Source organism: Rhipicephalus microplus, chromosome X (assembly GCF_043290135.1).
Source record: "Rhipicephalus microplus isolate Deutch F79 chromosome X, USDA_Rmic, whole genome shotgun sequence".
In the NCBI taxonomy this organism is placed as follows: Eukaryota; Metazoa; Arthropoda; class Arachnida; order Ixodida; family Ixodidae; genus Rhipicephalus; species Rhipicephalus microplus.
This window is the reverse complement of record NC_134710.1, coordinates 137166477-137185722: the sequence shown is the minus strand read 5'-3', so window position 1 is coordinate 137185722 and position 19246 is coordinate 137166477. Positions and strand designations below refer to the sequence as shown.

Here is a 19246-nt window from a genome sequence, read left to right as displayed (position 1 = left end):
CATAAACTATGTAAATTATTACGATTTAAAGCTGCGACTTAGCCAAACGCATTTTTAACTGCCCATTCACAGAACAACATGCTCTGGTAAAGCGACATCACCCTGGCTGCTGGTCTGATTGGCTGTAGAGTGCGTGGAAGTAAAATGGCCTGGTAGAGTGGTGGCATCTGCTGGAGCCCGTATCAACCACTCTTCAATCTTTGTCTTTGTTGCCAGACGGGCACACTGTGGGAGGGCCTCTGAGATTGCGTGCAACCTGTCGGTGTGCAATCTCGGAGGACTAGACTGGACGAAGCTCAAATCGTCAAGTATACTCATGAGAGCTCTGCGATTGCCAGTGATGCCAGCGTGTCTCACAAGTTGAGGAGGCAAGGCATAGGTGAGAAGGAGGCTATGATATAATTGTCCGTAGCGGCCTTGGTACACGGCATGTCGCTAAATTTGTGGTGCGAATGGTTTGATGATGCTCTAGCCTAAACGCTATCAAAACTTCCGAAACCACGTTATGGTCCCTTTATTATGACAGCATACACTGCACACTAGAGCTGTGCATAGGCCAAATTTAAGAGCCCAAGCCTGGCCAGGGCCTGTTGACAGTGTCAAAGGCGCGCCTGAGCCCAATGCTAGAAGCCGGTGAGTTTGCCTGGACCAAAGTACAAAAACAAAAGACGAGTCAGGCCTGGTCCATCCTGACAATATGAAGGTTTGCTGCAGAGACCAGATGTCGTTTTCCAATAATGCATAGTGGAACAAGGTACATGGGTTTGGGAGCAGTCTTGGGAGCAGGCAAAAGTGCCTTTTGTAGCAGGCTTGGAGCATCCAGAAAGATATTTATGAGCAGGCCTGGAGCAGCTAGAAAGGCCTTCTCAAGCAAGTTTGGAGCACCCAGAAAGAACATTCAGAGCTGATGTAACCGGTTTGACAGCACATGTGAGACAACATTTGTCCAATGTTGCATTTTTTCAAACACTAGGCTAAATTGAGCCTAGTGAGCCCTTATTATTGCAATAAAGATATGGATAACCTCAATTAGTTTTTACTGTAACCGTTATTGTAATGTCCCGTGCAAACTCCAAATTGATAACACGCCCCTGCCCGTCGTATGCTCTACCTGCGGGTCAAAGCACACAAACGGAAGTGATGAACGCCGCTGAAGTAGAGACATAACAAGCCGGCCCATCTCAGTTGCTCGGAGGGCGCACGCAATAACATTGCCCCACTCGAAAGACTTGCCCCTGAAGCAAAAAGGAAATACCCCGCTCGTTTTGAACAAGCACGAAAAGATGCAAGGGGAGATGGGGGAAGGGGTAATCCTAGGGAACTAACTGAGAACTTTGCTTCTAAAGGTGCTGGTGCGTGTGCTCATTCAGGAGCCATCAGCAGGCTGCTCACATTCATTTAGACGTGCTGCGAACATATTGCTGAAGGACTGCGCAAAAAGCGTTCCTCTTCTTGCTGTGGCTGTATCCTGTTACACCACCGCCTTTTTTTTTTTAAAGTCACACAATATTGGATCCAAAAGAGTCAGCTGCCAGCTCACTTCATATAACATTACGATTTCTTAATATCACATTTATTTCTTGCCCCTTGCGGTGCAAGTGTGACTTTTTTAGTTATGTACAGGTGCTCCAAAAGTAAAACGGAGCACGCAAGCTGTGGCTAAATGGGTTGCAGCTAGGCAAATATGCATGCCAGTGCACTCCAGCACATATGCGCTGAAGATGGAGTATGTCAACATATTCGGCTGATCCATCCTGATATTGTGTTGCTCGCCTTATCGTCGTCTACTACTATCATTGATCATTAGGGGTGAAAATGGTGGAGCTCGTGGCAATACAGAAAGCACATGCCTCTGAAGATTTTGTCATGACTTGGGCAAAGAAATTAATTCAATAAACATAAAAACTGTCCCCTGACGAGCAACGATGATAGCAGCGCAGCTTTGCTCAAGTTGGCAATAAGGAGAACAAAACAACATCAAGCTGGGTCAGCCGGATATGCCGATGCACTCTCGCTATCTGCAGGTGTCTTCTGATACAGTGTGCTGACATGCAGTTTCGCCCTGTTTGGCCACAGCTCATATGCTTAATTTTACTTCTGGAGCACCTTTTGGAGCCCATTTATTTAACCTGAACACGCGAGCACAAACCGTCGAATTGATAATGAGCGCCGTAAAACGAAGCACAGCGGCGAAATGAACGAGAGAGAATATGCACATGTTTTCGGAGCCTCGAGTGCACCTGTCTTGGCTAGGCTGTTCTTGGGACCGGACACCATCCCACTTCTTTTGAGCACTGCTACCAGAGGAGTAGCCAGAGTTTTTTTTTTTTCAGGAGGAGGGTTCAGCTATACTTTATGTATGTTCATGCATGTGTTTGCATGTGTGCATGTATACATGCACAAGCCAAATTGAAAATTTTTGGGCCGAGGAAGGAAAGGTTTGAACGCCCCCACCTCTCTCTTGACTACATCCCTGACTGTTACCATCATCAACCATTTTTTTCTGAACACTGCCATGAAGATATGAGAAAGATCACAGTTTCACTAAAATAGTGAAGCAACAAATGTGACAGCAATAAATTAAAATGTTACACAAAGTAATAATAGAAGCTAACTCTCTTGGAACTGATATCCCGTAACTACAGAACGCTGGTGTAAGAGAATACTGCTGTGCCAGAAAGAGGTGCTCTTTTCGCAGTTCTTTGCGTGGAGAGCACAGCATGTGGAAGGGTTTAATGCCTGCTAAGCCTGCTAATGCCTGCTAAGATAGCATGTGTGCCAGCGCTCGCGACCGAACCCTTATGATCAAAGTTCACAGCTACTGCTCGAGCGATCACTGCCTTGATGAAAGCGGAACTGTAAACGTTTCAATGAAACTGAAAACACGATGTTTCAGCCACATTTTCAGGCACGGGTCTTGATGGCTGCTGCAATTTGTGGCTGAATTTGGTTGTTTCGGTGCAATACAATACTCATAAACGAGTTGGGAGCAAAAGAGGTGGTTCAGCTCAGGATGGCACAGGTGCGCAAGATTGCCACACAATCGCGCAGCTGTTACACCCCTGGATAATGTGGCATATTATTCAACATATCAAAGTAAAACACAAGCAAATGACACATGACAGTCGCTATACGCAATGATGACAAGCTGTCGCCTAAAAAGCTGTCCAATGACTCGGGCTTCAGTGGAGTGAGGCGCTCCTGCGTCATGTATCCCGTGCTACTAAGAGCCGTTGGCTGCTCACACTAGTAGCCAAAATTGCCTGTTATTTTCGGAAGCAAAGCAGGCTTAAAATATTGTTACCACATGTGTAATTTAGGTATGTGCACCTGTGTAGCGGGGAACGTGGTGGTAGTAGAAGAAGAGGACGTTCGGTTGGTGGCAAGAGCTCGCTGCTGCGCATTCATGCGGTATACCGTGGAGTCGACCGTCATGTCTGCTTCGAATAAACCCCTCGTAGACGTAACAGAGTGGTGGAGGTGCTGGGTACGACACGTCGACGTACCACGGAGCCACAGCTGTTCGGAGTTCGCCGGAGCCGTCGTCCTGCCGGTCTGCCGCCGACAACAGTCATCATGGCCCAGAGCGAAGGTCAGGAATCAACCGCCTCCACTTCGCGCCAATCTACACTGGCTACACCTAGGCATCACTACATGGAACCCCGCTTGTTCGCGGGAATGGCAGGAGAAGATGTGGACGTGTGGCTAACGCACTACAAAAGGGTGAGCCAGTACAACCACTGGAACTTTATCGATCAGCTGGAAAACGTCGCGCTGTTTCTCACGGACACTGCCCTGATGTGGTATGAAAACCACGAACAGTCCTTGACAACATGGGCTCTTTTTGCTCAGAACTCAAGAAGTGTTTTGGTGACTCCGACTCAAAAAAGAATAGCGCGGTGCGGACTCTTGCTGGAAGAGCCCAGACTCCTGGAGAAACCTGCACTGCTTATATAGAGAACGTTCTTAAGCTTTGCAAGGTTATAACCCCGCAGATGTCTGAAGAAGACAGGGTCGGACACTTATTGAAATGCATAGCGGAAGATGTTTACAATTTTCTGATAGGCAGGGATGACCTCACTTCTGCCTCCGACGTCCAACATCACTGCCGCACGTTTGAAAAATTGAAGACTCGTCGCATCGCCCCGAAATTTGGTGGGCTGGCAAATGTGACAACGGTTGCCAGCGTCGACGTGAGCCTGCCCACTGACCTTGCCGCTACTATTCGGGCAATTGTGCATGAAGAGCTGCAGCGACAAGGTGGTAGGGTTGACGAAACTATTCCTCATCCACCTACCAATCCACCCTACTACACGGCGGCACCATCAACTCCTTTGCCACCATCGGTATGTGTGGCAGACATCAGCGAAACTGGAAATCCGCGGCCACGTCGTGACTCATTCGCGGCCGACCAGCGATATGGCCAACGCCTTCGGCACGGCCCCGCCACACAGAGGTGGGCAGCCCCCGCTCAGCAAGCTCGTCACCGACCCTTCACAGCTGAGCGGTCTCAGCATTGGTTCGGCGAGCATCCTCTACCAGTCTGCTACAACTGTGACTTCGAAGGACACATTGCCAGGTATTGCCACTACGGGCAGCCGCCAAGATACGACCGATCACCGAGATTTAACCGTTCTGGCGTTACCCGAGCACCGACATTCCCTTGAAGCGCGTCTTACGAGATCCCAGGACCGCTACGAAACCAATCTCCGGCCTCTGACCGCAGTGTGACACCACCACCTGCCCCTCGCCTCCTACGGAACACTAGCCGGCGCAGCCGTTGGAGGTGAGGTCGCCGGACAGTCTTCGATTTCAACAGATATACCTCCGTTAGCTTCCATGCTTAGAAATAAGGTTTGAGTGCTTATCGATGGTGTACCAACGATGGCGTTGGTGGACAGAGGTGCAACCGTGTCAGTGATGAGTTTAGTTTTCACCCGCCTTCTTGGACGAAAGGTTATGTTTCGTTGGGACCGTCCTGATACGTTTCGTGGAGTGAGCGGAGAGGTGTTACAACCTGTTGGTGTCTGCACTGTGACTGTTAGTTTGGCGTGCCAGAACTCTGTCGCAGAGTTTGCTGTTCTCCCTCATACTACGCATGACGTCATTCTGGGACTCGATTTCTTGAAGCTATGTGGTGCTACTGCCGATTGCCGCACAGGACAAATTACAGTAGATTATGATATCCCAGTTTCGTTTATGGAAAACTCGCCCTCTCAAGAAAGTGCTCTTTGCGTGTCTGTGGACACAACTGTGCCGCCGTTGTCTGCAAAATGTGTCCCTGTTGTCTGTTCACCTGCAAGCGAGAAAACATTTGACGCAACTGTGGAGCCTGTGCATCTCAGTTGCATAAAGAAGACAGTTTTAATACCCTACTGTTCACCGGTTGCGCAAGGGCATACTAGTTTATGGGTGATTAACTGCTCTAATGAACCTACAGTGCTGCCGAAGGGTCTGAAACTTGCAGAGATTCGTGAACACCAAGTATTCTCGCTTGCCACCCTCGCAGAAAGCAATGATTTCCCGGATAAGACCCGTTGCGATAATCTGCACGCCAGGGACACCACCATTATGGCTATGATTGATAAGTCACTGAGCACCAAGGAACGTAATGAACTGGCGAGTATTCTGCCCAAACATGCCGGTATTTTTGATTTCGCTCAGCATGATTCACCATCATTCCCTGCTTCTCGTATAAAGCACTGAATCGACACGACATCTCACAGACCTCTCCGACAGAAACCAAATCGTGTATCGCCTTCGGAACGCGCAGTGATCAATGAACAGGTTTGCGAGATGCTCAAGCAAAATGTAATTCAAGAATCGTGTAGTCCGTGGGCCGCTCCAGTAATTCTAGTGAAGAAGAAGGATGGGACATGGCGATTTTGTGTTGACTACCGCCGTCTCAACGCCATCACTGAAAAAGACGTATACCCACTCCCGCGGATTGATGATGCTATCGACTGTCTATCATCGGCCTCTTACTTTTCGTCTGTGGATCTGAGGTCAGGCTACTGGCAGATTCCAATGCACGAGGAAGACAAGGAGAAAACGGCATTTGTTACAACAGATGGACTATTTGAATTCAATGTGATGTCGTTCGGACTCTGCAACGCGCCCGCAACCTTTGAGCGATTTATGGACAACATTCTGCGTGGATTGAAGTGGGAAATGTGTATGTGTTACTTGGACGATGTTGTAATTTTTGGGCGCACCTTATGTGAGCACAACACACACCTTGGCCTCGTACTGGACTGCCTAAGCAAAGCACGCTTGATGCTCAACTCAAAGAAATGTCGTTTTGGAGAGTGCCAAACACTCGTCCTTGGACACTTAGTAAACAAAAAAGGCATACGACCGGATCCCGCCAAGATGGCGCAGTGGCCGAGCCAAACTCGGTGAAAGAACTGCGCAGCCTTTTGGGGCTTTGTTCATACTTTCGCGGATTCATTCCTGATTTTGCCAATATCGCATACCCGCTCACGTGTCTGCTTCAGAAAGGTGCGCAGTTTGACTGGACCCCGAAATGCGAGTCTGCTTTTTCGGAGTTGAAGTTTTTTTTTGACGTCCCATCCGATTCTTCGACACTTCAATCCTCTCGCTCCCACTGAGATTCACACAGACGCCAGCGGTATTGGTGTAGGTGGTGTCCTGGTTCAATGCTTAGATAATCAAGAACACATCGTAGCGTATGCAAGTCGCTCGCTCAGCAAGTCCGAGCGTAACTACACTGTCACAGAGCAAGAATGCCTTGCAGTAGTCTTCGCAGTGCAGCGCTTCCAGTCCTACTTGTACGGACGCCCCTTTACCGTCGTGACAGACCATCATTCTCTCTGCTGGTTGGTTAATCTGCGTGACCCATCTGGTCGGCTGGCGCGCTGGGCACTTCGTCTACAAGAATATGACTTCACGGTTTCCTATAAAAGCGGCCAACGTCACGCTGACACAGATTGTCTTTCGAGACTACCACTTCCAACCATGGAATGTGACGCGGACACTTTCGATACCTACATTGCATCACTCGACCAACCATTTCCCGATAACAAGACCTTAAAAGACGAGCAACAAAGGGACAGCACCATACAACAGCTTCTTGCTACCAAACCAAAATCATCGCCTACGCGCTTCTGCATCCGAGACGGGCTAGTTTACAAAAAGAACTACACCAACACCAGCTCACGATATCTTCTGATGGTTCCGAAGAGTCTTCGCGTTTATGTCTTGCAGGCTATGCATGATGACCCAACATCCGGTCGTTTAGGCACAGCAAAAACTCTTTGCCGTCTTCAAGAAAGATTCTACTGGCCCAAAATGCGCCAGACGACGGAACAATACGTGTCTAGCTGTAACGAGTGTCAACGTCATAAGCGCCCAACAAGTGCTCCTTTAGGGAGATTACATCCAGTGCCGCCCCCTAGAACTCCATTCGAGCAAGTCGGGATTGACCGCCTTGGACCCTTTCCCCGGTCTTCTGATGGAAATCGCTGGATAGTCGTTTGCACCGACCATTTAACACGGTACTGCAAGACAGCTGCCATACCATCGGCAACTGCAGCCGATGTGTCTTCCTTCATGCTACGTTTTGTAATTCTTCGACATGGACCTCCCAAAATCGTAATCAGCGACCGTGGCCGACAATTCACAGCAGACGTGATGGAAGAGATGCTTCGTGTCTGTGCTTCAAGGTTTTGGCACTCTACGCCATACCAACCCAAAACGAACGGTCTAACTGAACAAACGAACAAAACTCTCTCGAACATGCTGTCTATGTATGTTGCATCCGATCACAAGGACTGGGACAGTATTCTACCCTTTATCACATATGCATTCAACACCGCTCAGCATGAAACTACCGGCTACAGTCCTTTCTTTCTTCTATATGCTCGACCACCTCGTCATACCCTGAATACCATCTTCCTGTGTTTGGACCACCATGATCCCTGCATATCCGAGATCATCTGTCGGGCAGAAGAAGCTAGACGCCTTGCTTATTTGCGCCCTCTTGCTTAACAAGACCGCTCGAAGGCACACTTTGACCGCCGACACCGACACGTGACGTACAATCGCGGCGACCTAGTGTTGCTGTGGACACCAACTAGAAAACGCGGTTTGAGCGAGAAACTGCTAGCGCACTATGCGGGACCTTATCTTGTTGTAGACCGTATCAGTGATTTAGTTTACCGCATAGCGCGTCTCCATTCAAACGGCCGAAGTCTGCAAAAACTGAACTTGTCCATGTTGCACGTTTGAAGTGCTTTATTCCTCGAGAGACTATTTGACTCGCCCAGTGGGCTTCGTCTGCGCGGAGGGAAATGTTACCACATGTGTAATTTAGGTATGTGCACCTGTGTAGCGGGGAACATGGTGGTAGCAGAAGAAGAGGACATTCGGTTCGTGGCAAGAGCTCGCTGCTGCACGTTCTCTGCGGTATACAGTAGAGTCTACCGTTACGTCTGCTTCGAATAAACCCCTCGTAGACATAACAATATTTAGCCTGTTTGTTCTTCCAGAAGTTTTCGGAAGCATAGCAGGCTTGGTATATTTAGCCTGTTTGTTCTTCCAGAAGTTCAGTACTTCGGATGTAGGAGGGGGTAGGCACTCCGGGTATAGATAATCATAAAGCTCATTTTGTGACTTCACCCTCGCCGCATGTGTTCAAAGCGGCTAAAGGAAAGGAAGACTGAGAAGGAGTGGGGCCGGATGCGGAGAAAGCACTACATGATGAAAAAGAGTTCCGGCACAACTATATTTTGGGCTTGATCTCCATGGCCCGCCCAACATAAAACAATGCAGCCCAAGCCTAACCTACCAGCTGAAGACTATGCACATCTCTACTGCACACATGCTGCTGATGCAGGACATGTTCCCCAGTGTGTGAGGTAGATTTCACTTACACTCATTTGCAAATTTGCTGGATGCTTTTAAAGGTAAAAATTACTTTTTAACTTCTCACAAAATTTTCTCCCCTGTACTACAGAAATGCAATACATGTCAAATAAAATAACCAAGCTAGCATACTCATTACTTAGGAAATATGGATACAGCCACTTTTGAAGTGAGAAGATACTGTTAATGGTGCCACTGTTAAAAATACTGCTCAGTACTAGGCTACAACGCAAAACTTTTTTAAGACTTACAAAACAAAAAAACGGTTAGACCACGCCATCTGGAAAAAAAAAAAGACAGCAGGAGCCACTTACAACATTTTCGGTGCCACCTCCCTCTCTTTGGACATTTCTTTGCGCCTTTGGGCTATACGTGCCTTGTCAATCTTTTCGGTACAAGCATTCACGAAGTGTTTGCCACCGCAGTTGAAGCATACAACCCTGAAAAATGCATTTACACCATTTAATCTGAACGATAGTGCAGAATAACAAATACATGCCACATTTACCAATAGCATAGCTGAAAGTCTCCTTCAAAAGAAGTCATTTCCTTTCATTTCATTTTTATTTCCTTAAAGACCCCTGACAGGGCATTAAATAAGGGGTGCATAGAAGTACAATCGATAGTGTTGTCACAATGATGAATTTGAAGTTACATTTAAAATACTATGCACGAAGCTTGATGGGAATGTGATTGTGGCGATATCGTTGAAAAAGCCATTGCAGTCTTTTGCTGCTCGGGAAAAAAAAAAAAAAGCAGAAAATGTTTTAGTACAAGCCGTTTAGAACAAGCATAACAGCAGTTATGACTGTTAACATGCTGCTGCGGAAGAATTATGATGAGATAAGTTGAAGAAAGTGATAGCTTTATTGTTACAACAGAAAAATATGTGTTTATATGACCACCTTCTGGGCTGTGATGTCACAATACATACACCTTCGGTGAATTAAAGCTGATACACATCAAATAAATATTACAGTATATTATTTAAAGAGAATCAAGCGTTACAAAAGTGTTTGTATATCGAGGACATTCATTTCACATAAAATGGCACTGAAGGAGGGATCTGTCAGTCACTCTCCAAGGTAGCAGGACAGAAGTTTATAGGTATTTCAGCAGCAAGCCTCACCCTTCAGTGCTCTGGAATTTCGAGGACAGTGCCACAAGTTGTGGGTATGACAGTGTATGCAAGCCATGACAGTATATGCAAATAAGAGTGCCAATCTTGTTGGTGGTGGATGAAGGGGGAGGGCAGTGAGTGAGTATGTACCTTCTCAATGAAGACCACCTGGCAATGGGACATTGAGTGCTGCTGGGTACAGTGTGTGATTTTCAGAAAGTTTACCCTACATTCTCTGCGATCAAACTAGAAGAAGTAAGGAGTTCTGGATTACCAAAAAGATTCAGCCAATTTGGAAAAGCGTCCAGAGGGTTAACACAGAAAATAACCATGAAGCATTTTCTCTGAAGCCTGAATGACGAGCTATCTACTGTATGGAGATTTGTAGTGTTAGGTGTACAGTGAGGTGGGTTACTAGAATGTTGTAAAGAGTGGAGTAGGCAGGTTGCTGGCTGCAAGTGCTAGGTACATGCCTGCCAAGCTCAAGAATTTTGAATCCTGGGAGATTTCTGCAACAAGTGAAAGAGGGGGGGGGGGGGGGGGTGCTGCACTGAATTATTTTCTGCCATTTTTTGCAAAAAAGAAGAAAACAAAACATACATCACTAAAAACAAGATGATAGGGGGTGGGGGGAGAGTCCCAATACCAAGCGAACAAAGACGTTGAGGTGTCATAATGGCTTGGAGTGGCCGAACAAGGGTAGGGTTTCCCACTAAGATGAGAGTCTCAAAGTGGAAGTGCAAATACTCCCGAAATTTTGCGTAATCAAAAGAACTAGCAAAATCTATTTTCGTCAAAACAACTCACGTGTCTTCCTGGGACACACACGAACGAATGGGACGGCACAGCTCGGTGCCACGAAAGCGTGCGTCTAATCTTTGCTCGCTAATAGATTCTTCTAATTGAAAGGAATACCAAAACACTTCGCGCCTTTTTTCATGCCTTTCCTGCCTTCAATCTACTGTTGCGTTAGCCGCAGGCCCTTCGCAGGTCGTAGATCGCTATCGCGTCGCCAAGACCGCGGTTTTGTGCGCGACGGTTGCGGCAAACAGCAGTTCTGCTTTGAACCCACGTGCCTGCGCACGTGCCTTCAAAACTAAGTCATTTTATGCCATGCATGATTGCATCTGCAAGGGTTTTGTCCAGAGAGTTTGCGGAGAACACCGTTGCTTTGACCGGTCGAGCATTGGACGCCAAACACCTTTCGGAGTTCTGTCAATTACGTCGTCGCCATACATCGTCGTGTCAACAACAACCGCAGTTTCGTCGACTGTAGAAGACAGTGCGTGCGCCGGCCACATGCGTATTTGCGAAAATTCGATCGCACTGCTGTTGGCTTTCGTTTGGGGGTCTCAGCATCAGCCGCAATTAAAAAAAAGTGTTCAGAAAATTAGAATTTTGGCTCAATAGATACAGTGCAATTCGGCTGGGGAATCTCGCTAATTCGTACCGGCGGTTTCACATCACCGAGATTCTACTGTGTGTTTATATGAACGCCTTCTAACTTTGTGTATAATAAAATGCCGTGGGTTTGCAAAAAGCCAGGAGTAGATTGACCTGCATTTTTGTCAATGCGGTCAGATCAGGCATAGAAATTTTGATTTCTGGGAGATTTTCATGACAATTATACAAACAGAAGAAACGGTCGAAATCCAGGAGTCTCCCAGACAATCTGGAAAACTTGACAGGTATGTAGATATTTTATTAGGCTTGGGTGTTTATTCTGATACATAGAAGCAGCAGAGGGGAATGAGTTGTGAGATGGCCCTCTTCTTACAAATGCTTCACTTTTCCGTGTTAAGAGTGCATATGTCAAACCTGGAAGTATGAACCAACTAGCCAAGAAACACATTCTATTGAGTGGATATACAAAGACGGCGGCGGACATGAGTAGCCTGTATACCAGCCAGTTTGCTCACTAAAAACAGACGGCCCTTGTGCTGCATCTAAATATTTGTAGCGCCCCGCCGCGGTGGTCTAGTGTCTAAGGTACTCGGCTGCTGACCCGCAGGTCACGGGTTCGAATCCCGGCTGCGGCGGCTGCATTTCCGATGGAGGTGGAAATGTTGTAGGCCCGTGTGCTCAGATTTGGGTGCACGTTAAAGAACCCCAGGTGGTCGAAATTTCCGGAGCCCTCCACTACGGCGTCTCTCATAATCAAATGGTGGTTTTGGGACGTTAAACCCCACATATCAATCAATTAAATATTTGTAGCCTTAAGATCTGCCACATCACCTCTATCACGGTACGATTTTCACTTATTGCTGGCACATTTCAATTAGGGAGGAACGTAAAAAGCACTAGTGCAGTAGCTCAGGTGAACGTGAAAATACACCAGATGTTCAAAATGAATTCAGAGCCCCCTCACTTATGCATCCCTCATAACCTGCAATGCAGTCTAACACAGTTATAACATACCTACTAAATATGCTGTGCGTATTCAGATTTCAGTTATGTTGATTCCTCGGTAGGAACTGACAACTGTAGCATTTTAAATGGCCTTTTTCTCCAAATGGTAAGCAGCCTGCAGTGATTAGTATTCACAGTGTAAAACAAGTCATTGTTGGCAATCTGTTCATTCTACTTTAATGCAGCAACTATCCTCCCAAGTTTTCAAAATCCTTATTTTTTTTGTGCTTTAACAAAAAGTACACTGTAGAACTAGCACTGAACTCCACAACGTTCCACTGGGCAAACACCCCATTACTATTCTGTTTCACAAAAGCAATGTTGTTGAAAAAACATGATGGCAAAATAGAACCAAAAGCTTAGTAGACACTTGCCGGCTGCAACACTGACTGAAATATTCTGTTGTATTTACCTGGGTTGTAAATCAACAGGGGCTGGTTCTTTAGGCTCGGAATCAAGATGGATGAAATCGGAACTGTGACTGAAAATATTACTAAGGAAATACGTCTTCTTCATGACGAACATCTTGACAAACCTCTTGAACATTGATGTGTAACAAAAAAAGGATACCATGGTGAAGACTCATCTGAATCACTGGTGCAGTCCATGGCCAAGAACCTTTCATAAGCATCTTTATCACCTGTGGGGTCTATAACAAATTTTACTCCAGAAGGGAGTTCATGGACTTCTTCCTAATGGTACAAAACAATGAATTAGTTGTCACAAAGATATCAAAAACATTAAAAAATTAAGACCTTTAAGCAGCAACATTGAAGGCTGTATAGGCCTGTAAAATTTACGGTCCTGTGCATTATTAGCAAGATATTGAAAGGAATGGCAGAAGAACACCTGTATAAGAACAGTATCTTGTTTCTGCGAAAATCACATGTTCAATCTGTACTAGCTCCTAATTCAAACTAAGCATCTCAGATGAGAGTGATGAGATGAGAGCTGCTGTCATAAATGGGTATTTAGCTGATTAGAAATTGTATCACCTGGAGCCTGCACAATTGGAAGACTATTGAAATTTGACTAACAAAAAAAAAAAAAACAGCAGCAGCAAAACACCAAATTTCACTACCATTAACTGAGAGGAGTTGACATGGATAGGCAGAACTGTCTACTGATTTGTTATACCCATAAGGTACAGTTGTATATTACCGAGGTGAGGGGGTGAACGTAGATACTGAGGCAATATATACTGCATACTTGATTATTGATACAAAATACCAATGAGCAAAACATTTTAAATAAATTTTCGAGAAATCGTCAGCACAATAGGCATTGAAAAGAAAAATAGTGAACTCTTCCTGGGATGTTGAATGAGTAGTGTATACAATACATCACAAAGAACGTGCCCAAACTTGCTTTACAAGTGTAATCCAAAACAAGGCAAGCACAACCAAAACATATGGCATCGGAACGATCGCTATACAGGACAGTCGCACACTACAACAATTATTAAATGAAACTTCGAAGTGGTGTTTTAAAGTTACCAGCACTGGTTATGCTTATAATTAATGTGGGTAAACTATCCAAGCCTCTTCTCGTTTGGGGGAAAATTAATATGAAATGTTATGGTGCTGCAGTGTTCAATGCTTACCTTTTGGTAATGGTTAATGCAAGATGAAATGTATGATGGCGGTTGAAGAGAGAACATAAATGAGTTGTAATAGTAGGTTTATGAAAAAGACAAAGGCAAGATAAATTTGTGCAGGCTTATAACAGATGAAGGTGCAAGAAAGCTTGCCGAGTGACTTTGTATTGCCTCAAAGCAGGGCCGAATTAACAGTACGGATGGCCCGGTAAAAAAAAAATAAGGGGCGGCCCTTTGCCCCTCCCCCTTTCTTTTCCGCTTTGCCATCTGGTCATGCTTAAGACTTGACGTTTTTTAGATTCAGCTGCAAAGAACACGAGCCACACTTAGAACGTTCTAAGCCTTTCCGGAGTGTTTAATATCACCTGGTCAATTTCTTTCTTGTGGAACACGTGGAGAGATTGTCATCGTAATAATTAACTATATCAGGAGACGAAGACACATGGACAGCATTTCAGCATAAGATTTCTCTGGTTCGTTGGATCATACTGAAAAAAGACCAAACTGTGCAAAAAGTCAAGACGAAAAGAAGGAACGCATACAACACTTAGATGCACAGTCCAAGCACAGTGTGTGTCTCTTCCATTAGTCTTAACCTATAGCTTTGTTTGCCCTTACTCCAAGAGGGGACCTCTTCCCCTCAAAAATCAGCGAGCGCCTTTGTGAAAATAGCTTCCTCTATCTGCTTCAGGTTTACTAAATCGGCAGTGCACGCTTTGGTTGCCTGCATGCGAGCAGTACCGAAGTTGACAGGTGGGTCTTTTTCACAAACTGTTCCCACGTACTTACTTACAGTAAGTACGCTACCAATCATTTATCTACTTTGGTTTCATACAACTCACATTTAGGCGCTTCTAAGGCATCATTTCGATATAGTGCTATTATGCATATTATATATGCCTACTAATCACAGATGGTTTACAATTAAAATATCTTTATTATGTGAAGGGGTATCCACAATCTGGTGGAAGATAATGGATATATGTTGTAGATATTTCCAGTGCACAACCTTTACTAAGTGATGAGCTCTTAAGTTTTCCTGTATAACTCCCAAGCCGAAATTAAGACAGAGTGGCAATGCCAGAAGAGAAAAGTCAAATCATTATTCCTATGGAATCCTTGCACAATCGGGAAGTTTCGTACCATACAAATATTTCATGGTGCGTTGTTTACCCTTTAATGAAAGTATACTAACGCATGCGTCAGCTGCATACAAGTCATTTTCATTTAGCGCAGAAAACGATATTTCAAAACAAGAACAACTCTCTATGCGAATTCTTGTCGCGTGTTGGACCGATCCTCGTCAGGCTGCTCAATGTGCCCATTCGCTGGATCAGCTCCTCCCCTCTACACGATGCATGGTCTTGGGGGATGATGATGATGATAAAAAAATTTATGATGCAAATTCAAAGAAAACGGGAAGGGTCCTTATTCCAGGACACCTATGACAACCTCTGCAACAGCCCAGGCCCTGAGAATGAGGGCCCAGCAGACCTCGGGGGCGCTGTCGTGAAGGGCGCCTTCCCACTGCTCTGGGGTATGAGTGGAACGATAGATTAGGAAGTAGACAGCGGTGCACTCTACAGTAATGTGAAAGATTGTGGGGATAGCACCACAGCCTCAACAGGCATCAGTATAACGAGTCGGGTATATTTTATACGTGGAGTGGAGGTTCGAGAAAGGTCGGGTCAGCAGTTGGAGAAGTGGGACAGCCTTCTCGCGTGTGAAGGAGTCTGGTGGGAGTTTGTACTGCTGTCGTTGGTGTACGTTATGTTGTGTGACTTCGTGGTATGTGAGAAGTGGGTAACCTGGCTCTGTGTTGGCCGCCTCACTGCGCAGGGCTGCTCGGAGGGCGAGTTTTTGAGCGGCCATATGAGCGCATTATTACTCGACAGTGAGGCGTGACCGGTAGTGCAGAGCAGGTGCACGATGTGGCTGTTGTGTGAAGCAACTTTGGATGTGCGTAAGAGAATAGAATGGAAGCTTTTAGGAAAGCCATGGCCTGTTAGGAAAGCCCGACATGACACTTGCGAATCGGTGAGTATGTAGTATGTTTCTGTGGGGAAGACACAATGTATTGGATCGTTAAGGTAACCGCCAGAATCTCGCCTAAATCGGTGGCTGAAGATGGGGAAGAGATTGAGGCAGCACTCACGATCCCATGAGTGCCGCTAACCACCACCACTGTGTGTCCGTTTGTTGTGTGAGCCACGAACGTGTAGTAGGCCCTATTCTCCACAACGTCACTGAGAGTGCGATTCAGATATCTCACCTGTGCCCACCGCAACACGCAACATGCTCAGGGTGCATGTTGCGTGGCAGGGGATGTACGTGAAGCACTCGAGCTATTTCGAGTGGCACGAAAGTTCCCCGCGTTTCTGGAGGTTCAGAGGGGACTGGGTGACCCAGGCGGTGGAGTACGTGTGAACCCATTGAAGTGAGAAAAAAAAAAAGGGTGCTGGCACTGACTAATCCACTGGGCCTCGATTACTCCATTGAGGGTATTGTGCACTCCTAGTGACAAAAGGCGCTGCGTAGTAGTGTGGAATGCCCAAAGGGACCTTGCTGGCCTCACAGATGAGTGTGCCCTCCCGTTCACGTTGTCCTTGTGTTAGCCGGTGAAATGGAAGGTGATAACTGAAGTGGCTTATGCACAGCAAACAACTTGAGAGTCAACCCCGCTACGCTCAATACTAGACTCTGTGGTTCTTGCAAGGCGACAGTGGCACGGCCACACCAGAGCACACAGCCTAGCTAGTAGAAGCAGCACGCTCGATGCACTGCAGCCCATTTTTAAGAGGCACAAAGATTTACAACAGTTTAGAGAAGATTATGGCGGCACCATGGGAGCCTTCATCACCAGAAAGGTGCAAAGTAAAAAAAAAAAAAAAAAAAAAAAACGCGATTGGGCGAGTCTTATTAGTCAACGAGCTCGGCCTTTTTTCCCACTGCAGCTGAGGTTCGCACTAAAATTCTAGCTTTCGAGGCTGGTTTGGAGCAGCTTAGAACAAGAAAACGGAAATGTACCAAAAATGTGCAATATGCACAGCTCTCTCACGCCTGATTGATTGACGACAGACAGACAGATACACAGATAGATATGATCAAAGTGTTTGTTGTATGCAAGAAAATGCTTGACATTTAAAACTGAAAATTCAAATTAACATGGAATAATAAAGCCACCCTTAATCAATACATTACGGCTGATGCATAAATCATGAGAACATGAGTAGAGATGACAGTTTTAACTTTAAATGGATATTTCCATAACCTACTGGCATTGGTAGAGAAATTGTGAAATCCTACTGTGATGTGCCAGTCACTACTGTTCCAGACAAAACTGTCGATTCCTTTACGTACATTGACATAACTCCTGGAGAAATCGTTATTGTCGTTAAAGCTATACCATGCGAACATAGTGCAGGGCGTGATGCAGTATTACCATTTCCCCTTAAAAACTTATTCAAAGAAATCCTTTGTGTTCCTTTGGCTACGATCACTAGTCATGAATTTCACATGTCCACCTAAGCTGATTTACAAAAATACCAAGAGTAGTTCCAATTCCCATAAATGGTGACTGTAGCGTTCTGGAAAACTACTATCCCGTGTCAATATCAAGTGCCATATATATAGTGTTCAGAAAACTTTTCAATCACAAAACAGTTACTAAGTCTTCTTACTCGAGGTTCTGTGCAATATGGTATTTGGAGCAGTAGATCAACTTCCACTGCAATGTAATTTCTTTCAGGTATGGTTAATTCCTACACAAACAACATGACAGTAAGTGGCATCTTCATTAATGCCAGAAAAGCTCTTAACACCATTCGTCACGGTGTACTACTTTCGAAAATGGAACATCATGGCTTCCAAGGGGTAAATCTCTAATTTTTTATAGTTACCTTATGAACAAATGGTTCCCTTTTCGTAAACAAATTCAGAATTTTCGCCGGTTACTTCCGCAGTACCAAACGGATGGCTATTGGGACCAATTTTACTTTCTCTTTATATGAATCCCATTAACCCTACACAACTTTCCTCGCGTCGTGTAAGTTGATGACACTGCTCTCATTTGCGCATGAGTCCACAGATGAAGCTTTAAGCATGGCTAACAAGGAAATGAAACTAACTTGTGGTTGGTTTCAGGCCAGTAAACTGGTTGTTATAAATGTCATGTTAATCATTCACCATACAAAGTCTTAACTCTACACTTGTGTTCACTCTTTCAAGGAAAGAGTGAACCCCTCACCCCCCTCATTCATTATAGCCGAGAATCGACCATACAAAAAGTTTATGTTCCTCCCTGTGAAACACAACACGAATATGATTTCAGGAAACTACGTGACCTCATATGCCCTCGCTAAACATGTGGATTCGACAGGCCACCAAACTGACTGGTCAAGTGTGCGTGTTCCGGTCAAAGAAAAGCTTACATCACGCCTGCACCTGAAATACCAGCACATGCAGACAACTGCACATATGCTGAGCAGGAGTGATGGGACGCTTCCAACAATGTACTTCCAATGCTCACATCATGTACTTAGACGTACTTCATCTCATTTTACGTTTTCAGTTGACTGTTTTCAAAAAAAGATTTACAAGATCAACAAATTTACAGGTAAGTGTCCCAAAGTAAAAAAAAAATAGTGGGGTGGCGTGCCTTTCTTATGGCTGTTTTTGTGATCAAAGCTCCCGTAGCGGGTGCCATAATGTCAGTGAACTTTGTATTCTATTGGTAGGTGTATCCTTTCGCTTCTTCACTAAGAAGGAACAGTTGGGCACTGCTCTTTTTTCCCACAACTTTTAACTGGTCAGTGTAGTTGCAGCTGAAGGCATGGATTTTCTAAGCTTTCATCAATGGTAATGCTTATTTTTGTGATGACTGCACAGGCTACAGTAAGTTTCCATGACAAGGCCAGATTTTTCAGAAATTCCCTGACTTTTCCAGAGGGGTCCAAATTCCCTGACTTTTCCAGGTTGGTAGACACCCTGATTTATCCTGTCATATTTCACAGCCAACTGCCATATTATAATGAAGCTGAGGGCCACACATAGGATTCATACATAAAGCCCCTAATAGTCCTACAAAAAAAGTGGTATCTATTTGATATCAAATGCAAACTACAAAATCTCAACTAAACTACTCTTTAATCAATACCAAATCACGACCCTTACAACAACTCATAAAAATTATAAAACAACAATAACAGTTAATAAAACTCTGACAAGCAATATTC

General features: G+C 45.3%; 1 protein-coding gene across 3 annotated transcripts in view; it reads right to left on the bottom strand.

Moving 5' to 3' along the window:
• LOC119176524 (zinc finger CCHC domain-containing protein 8 homolog) overlaps positions 1–19246 on the bottom strand; it is an 80706-nt gene that overhangs the window by 32572 nt on the left and 28888 nt on the right. For all 3 annotated transcript variants that reach the window (XM_075877810.1, XM_037427861.2, XM_037427860.2), the window contains 3 exons: positions 12986–13107; positions 12828–12896; positions 9201–9326 (listed from right to left, as the gene is read on the bottom strand). In XM_075877810.1, coding sequence (XP_075733925.1) covers positions 9201–9326; positions 12828–12896; positions 12986–13107 — 317 coding nt within the window. The remainder of the gene's footprint in view (positions 1–9200; positions 9327–12827; positions 12897–12985; positions 13108–19246) is intronic.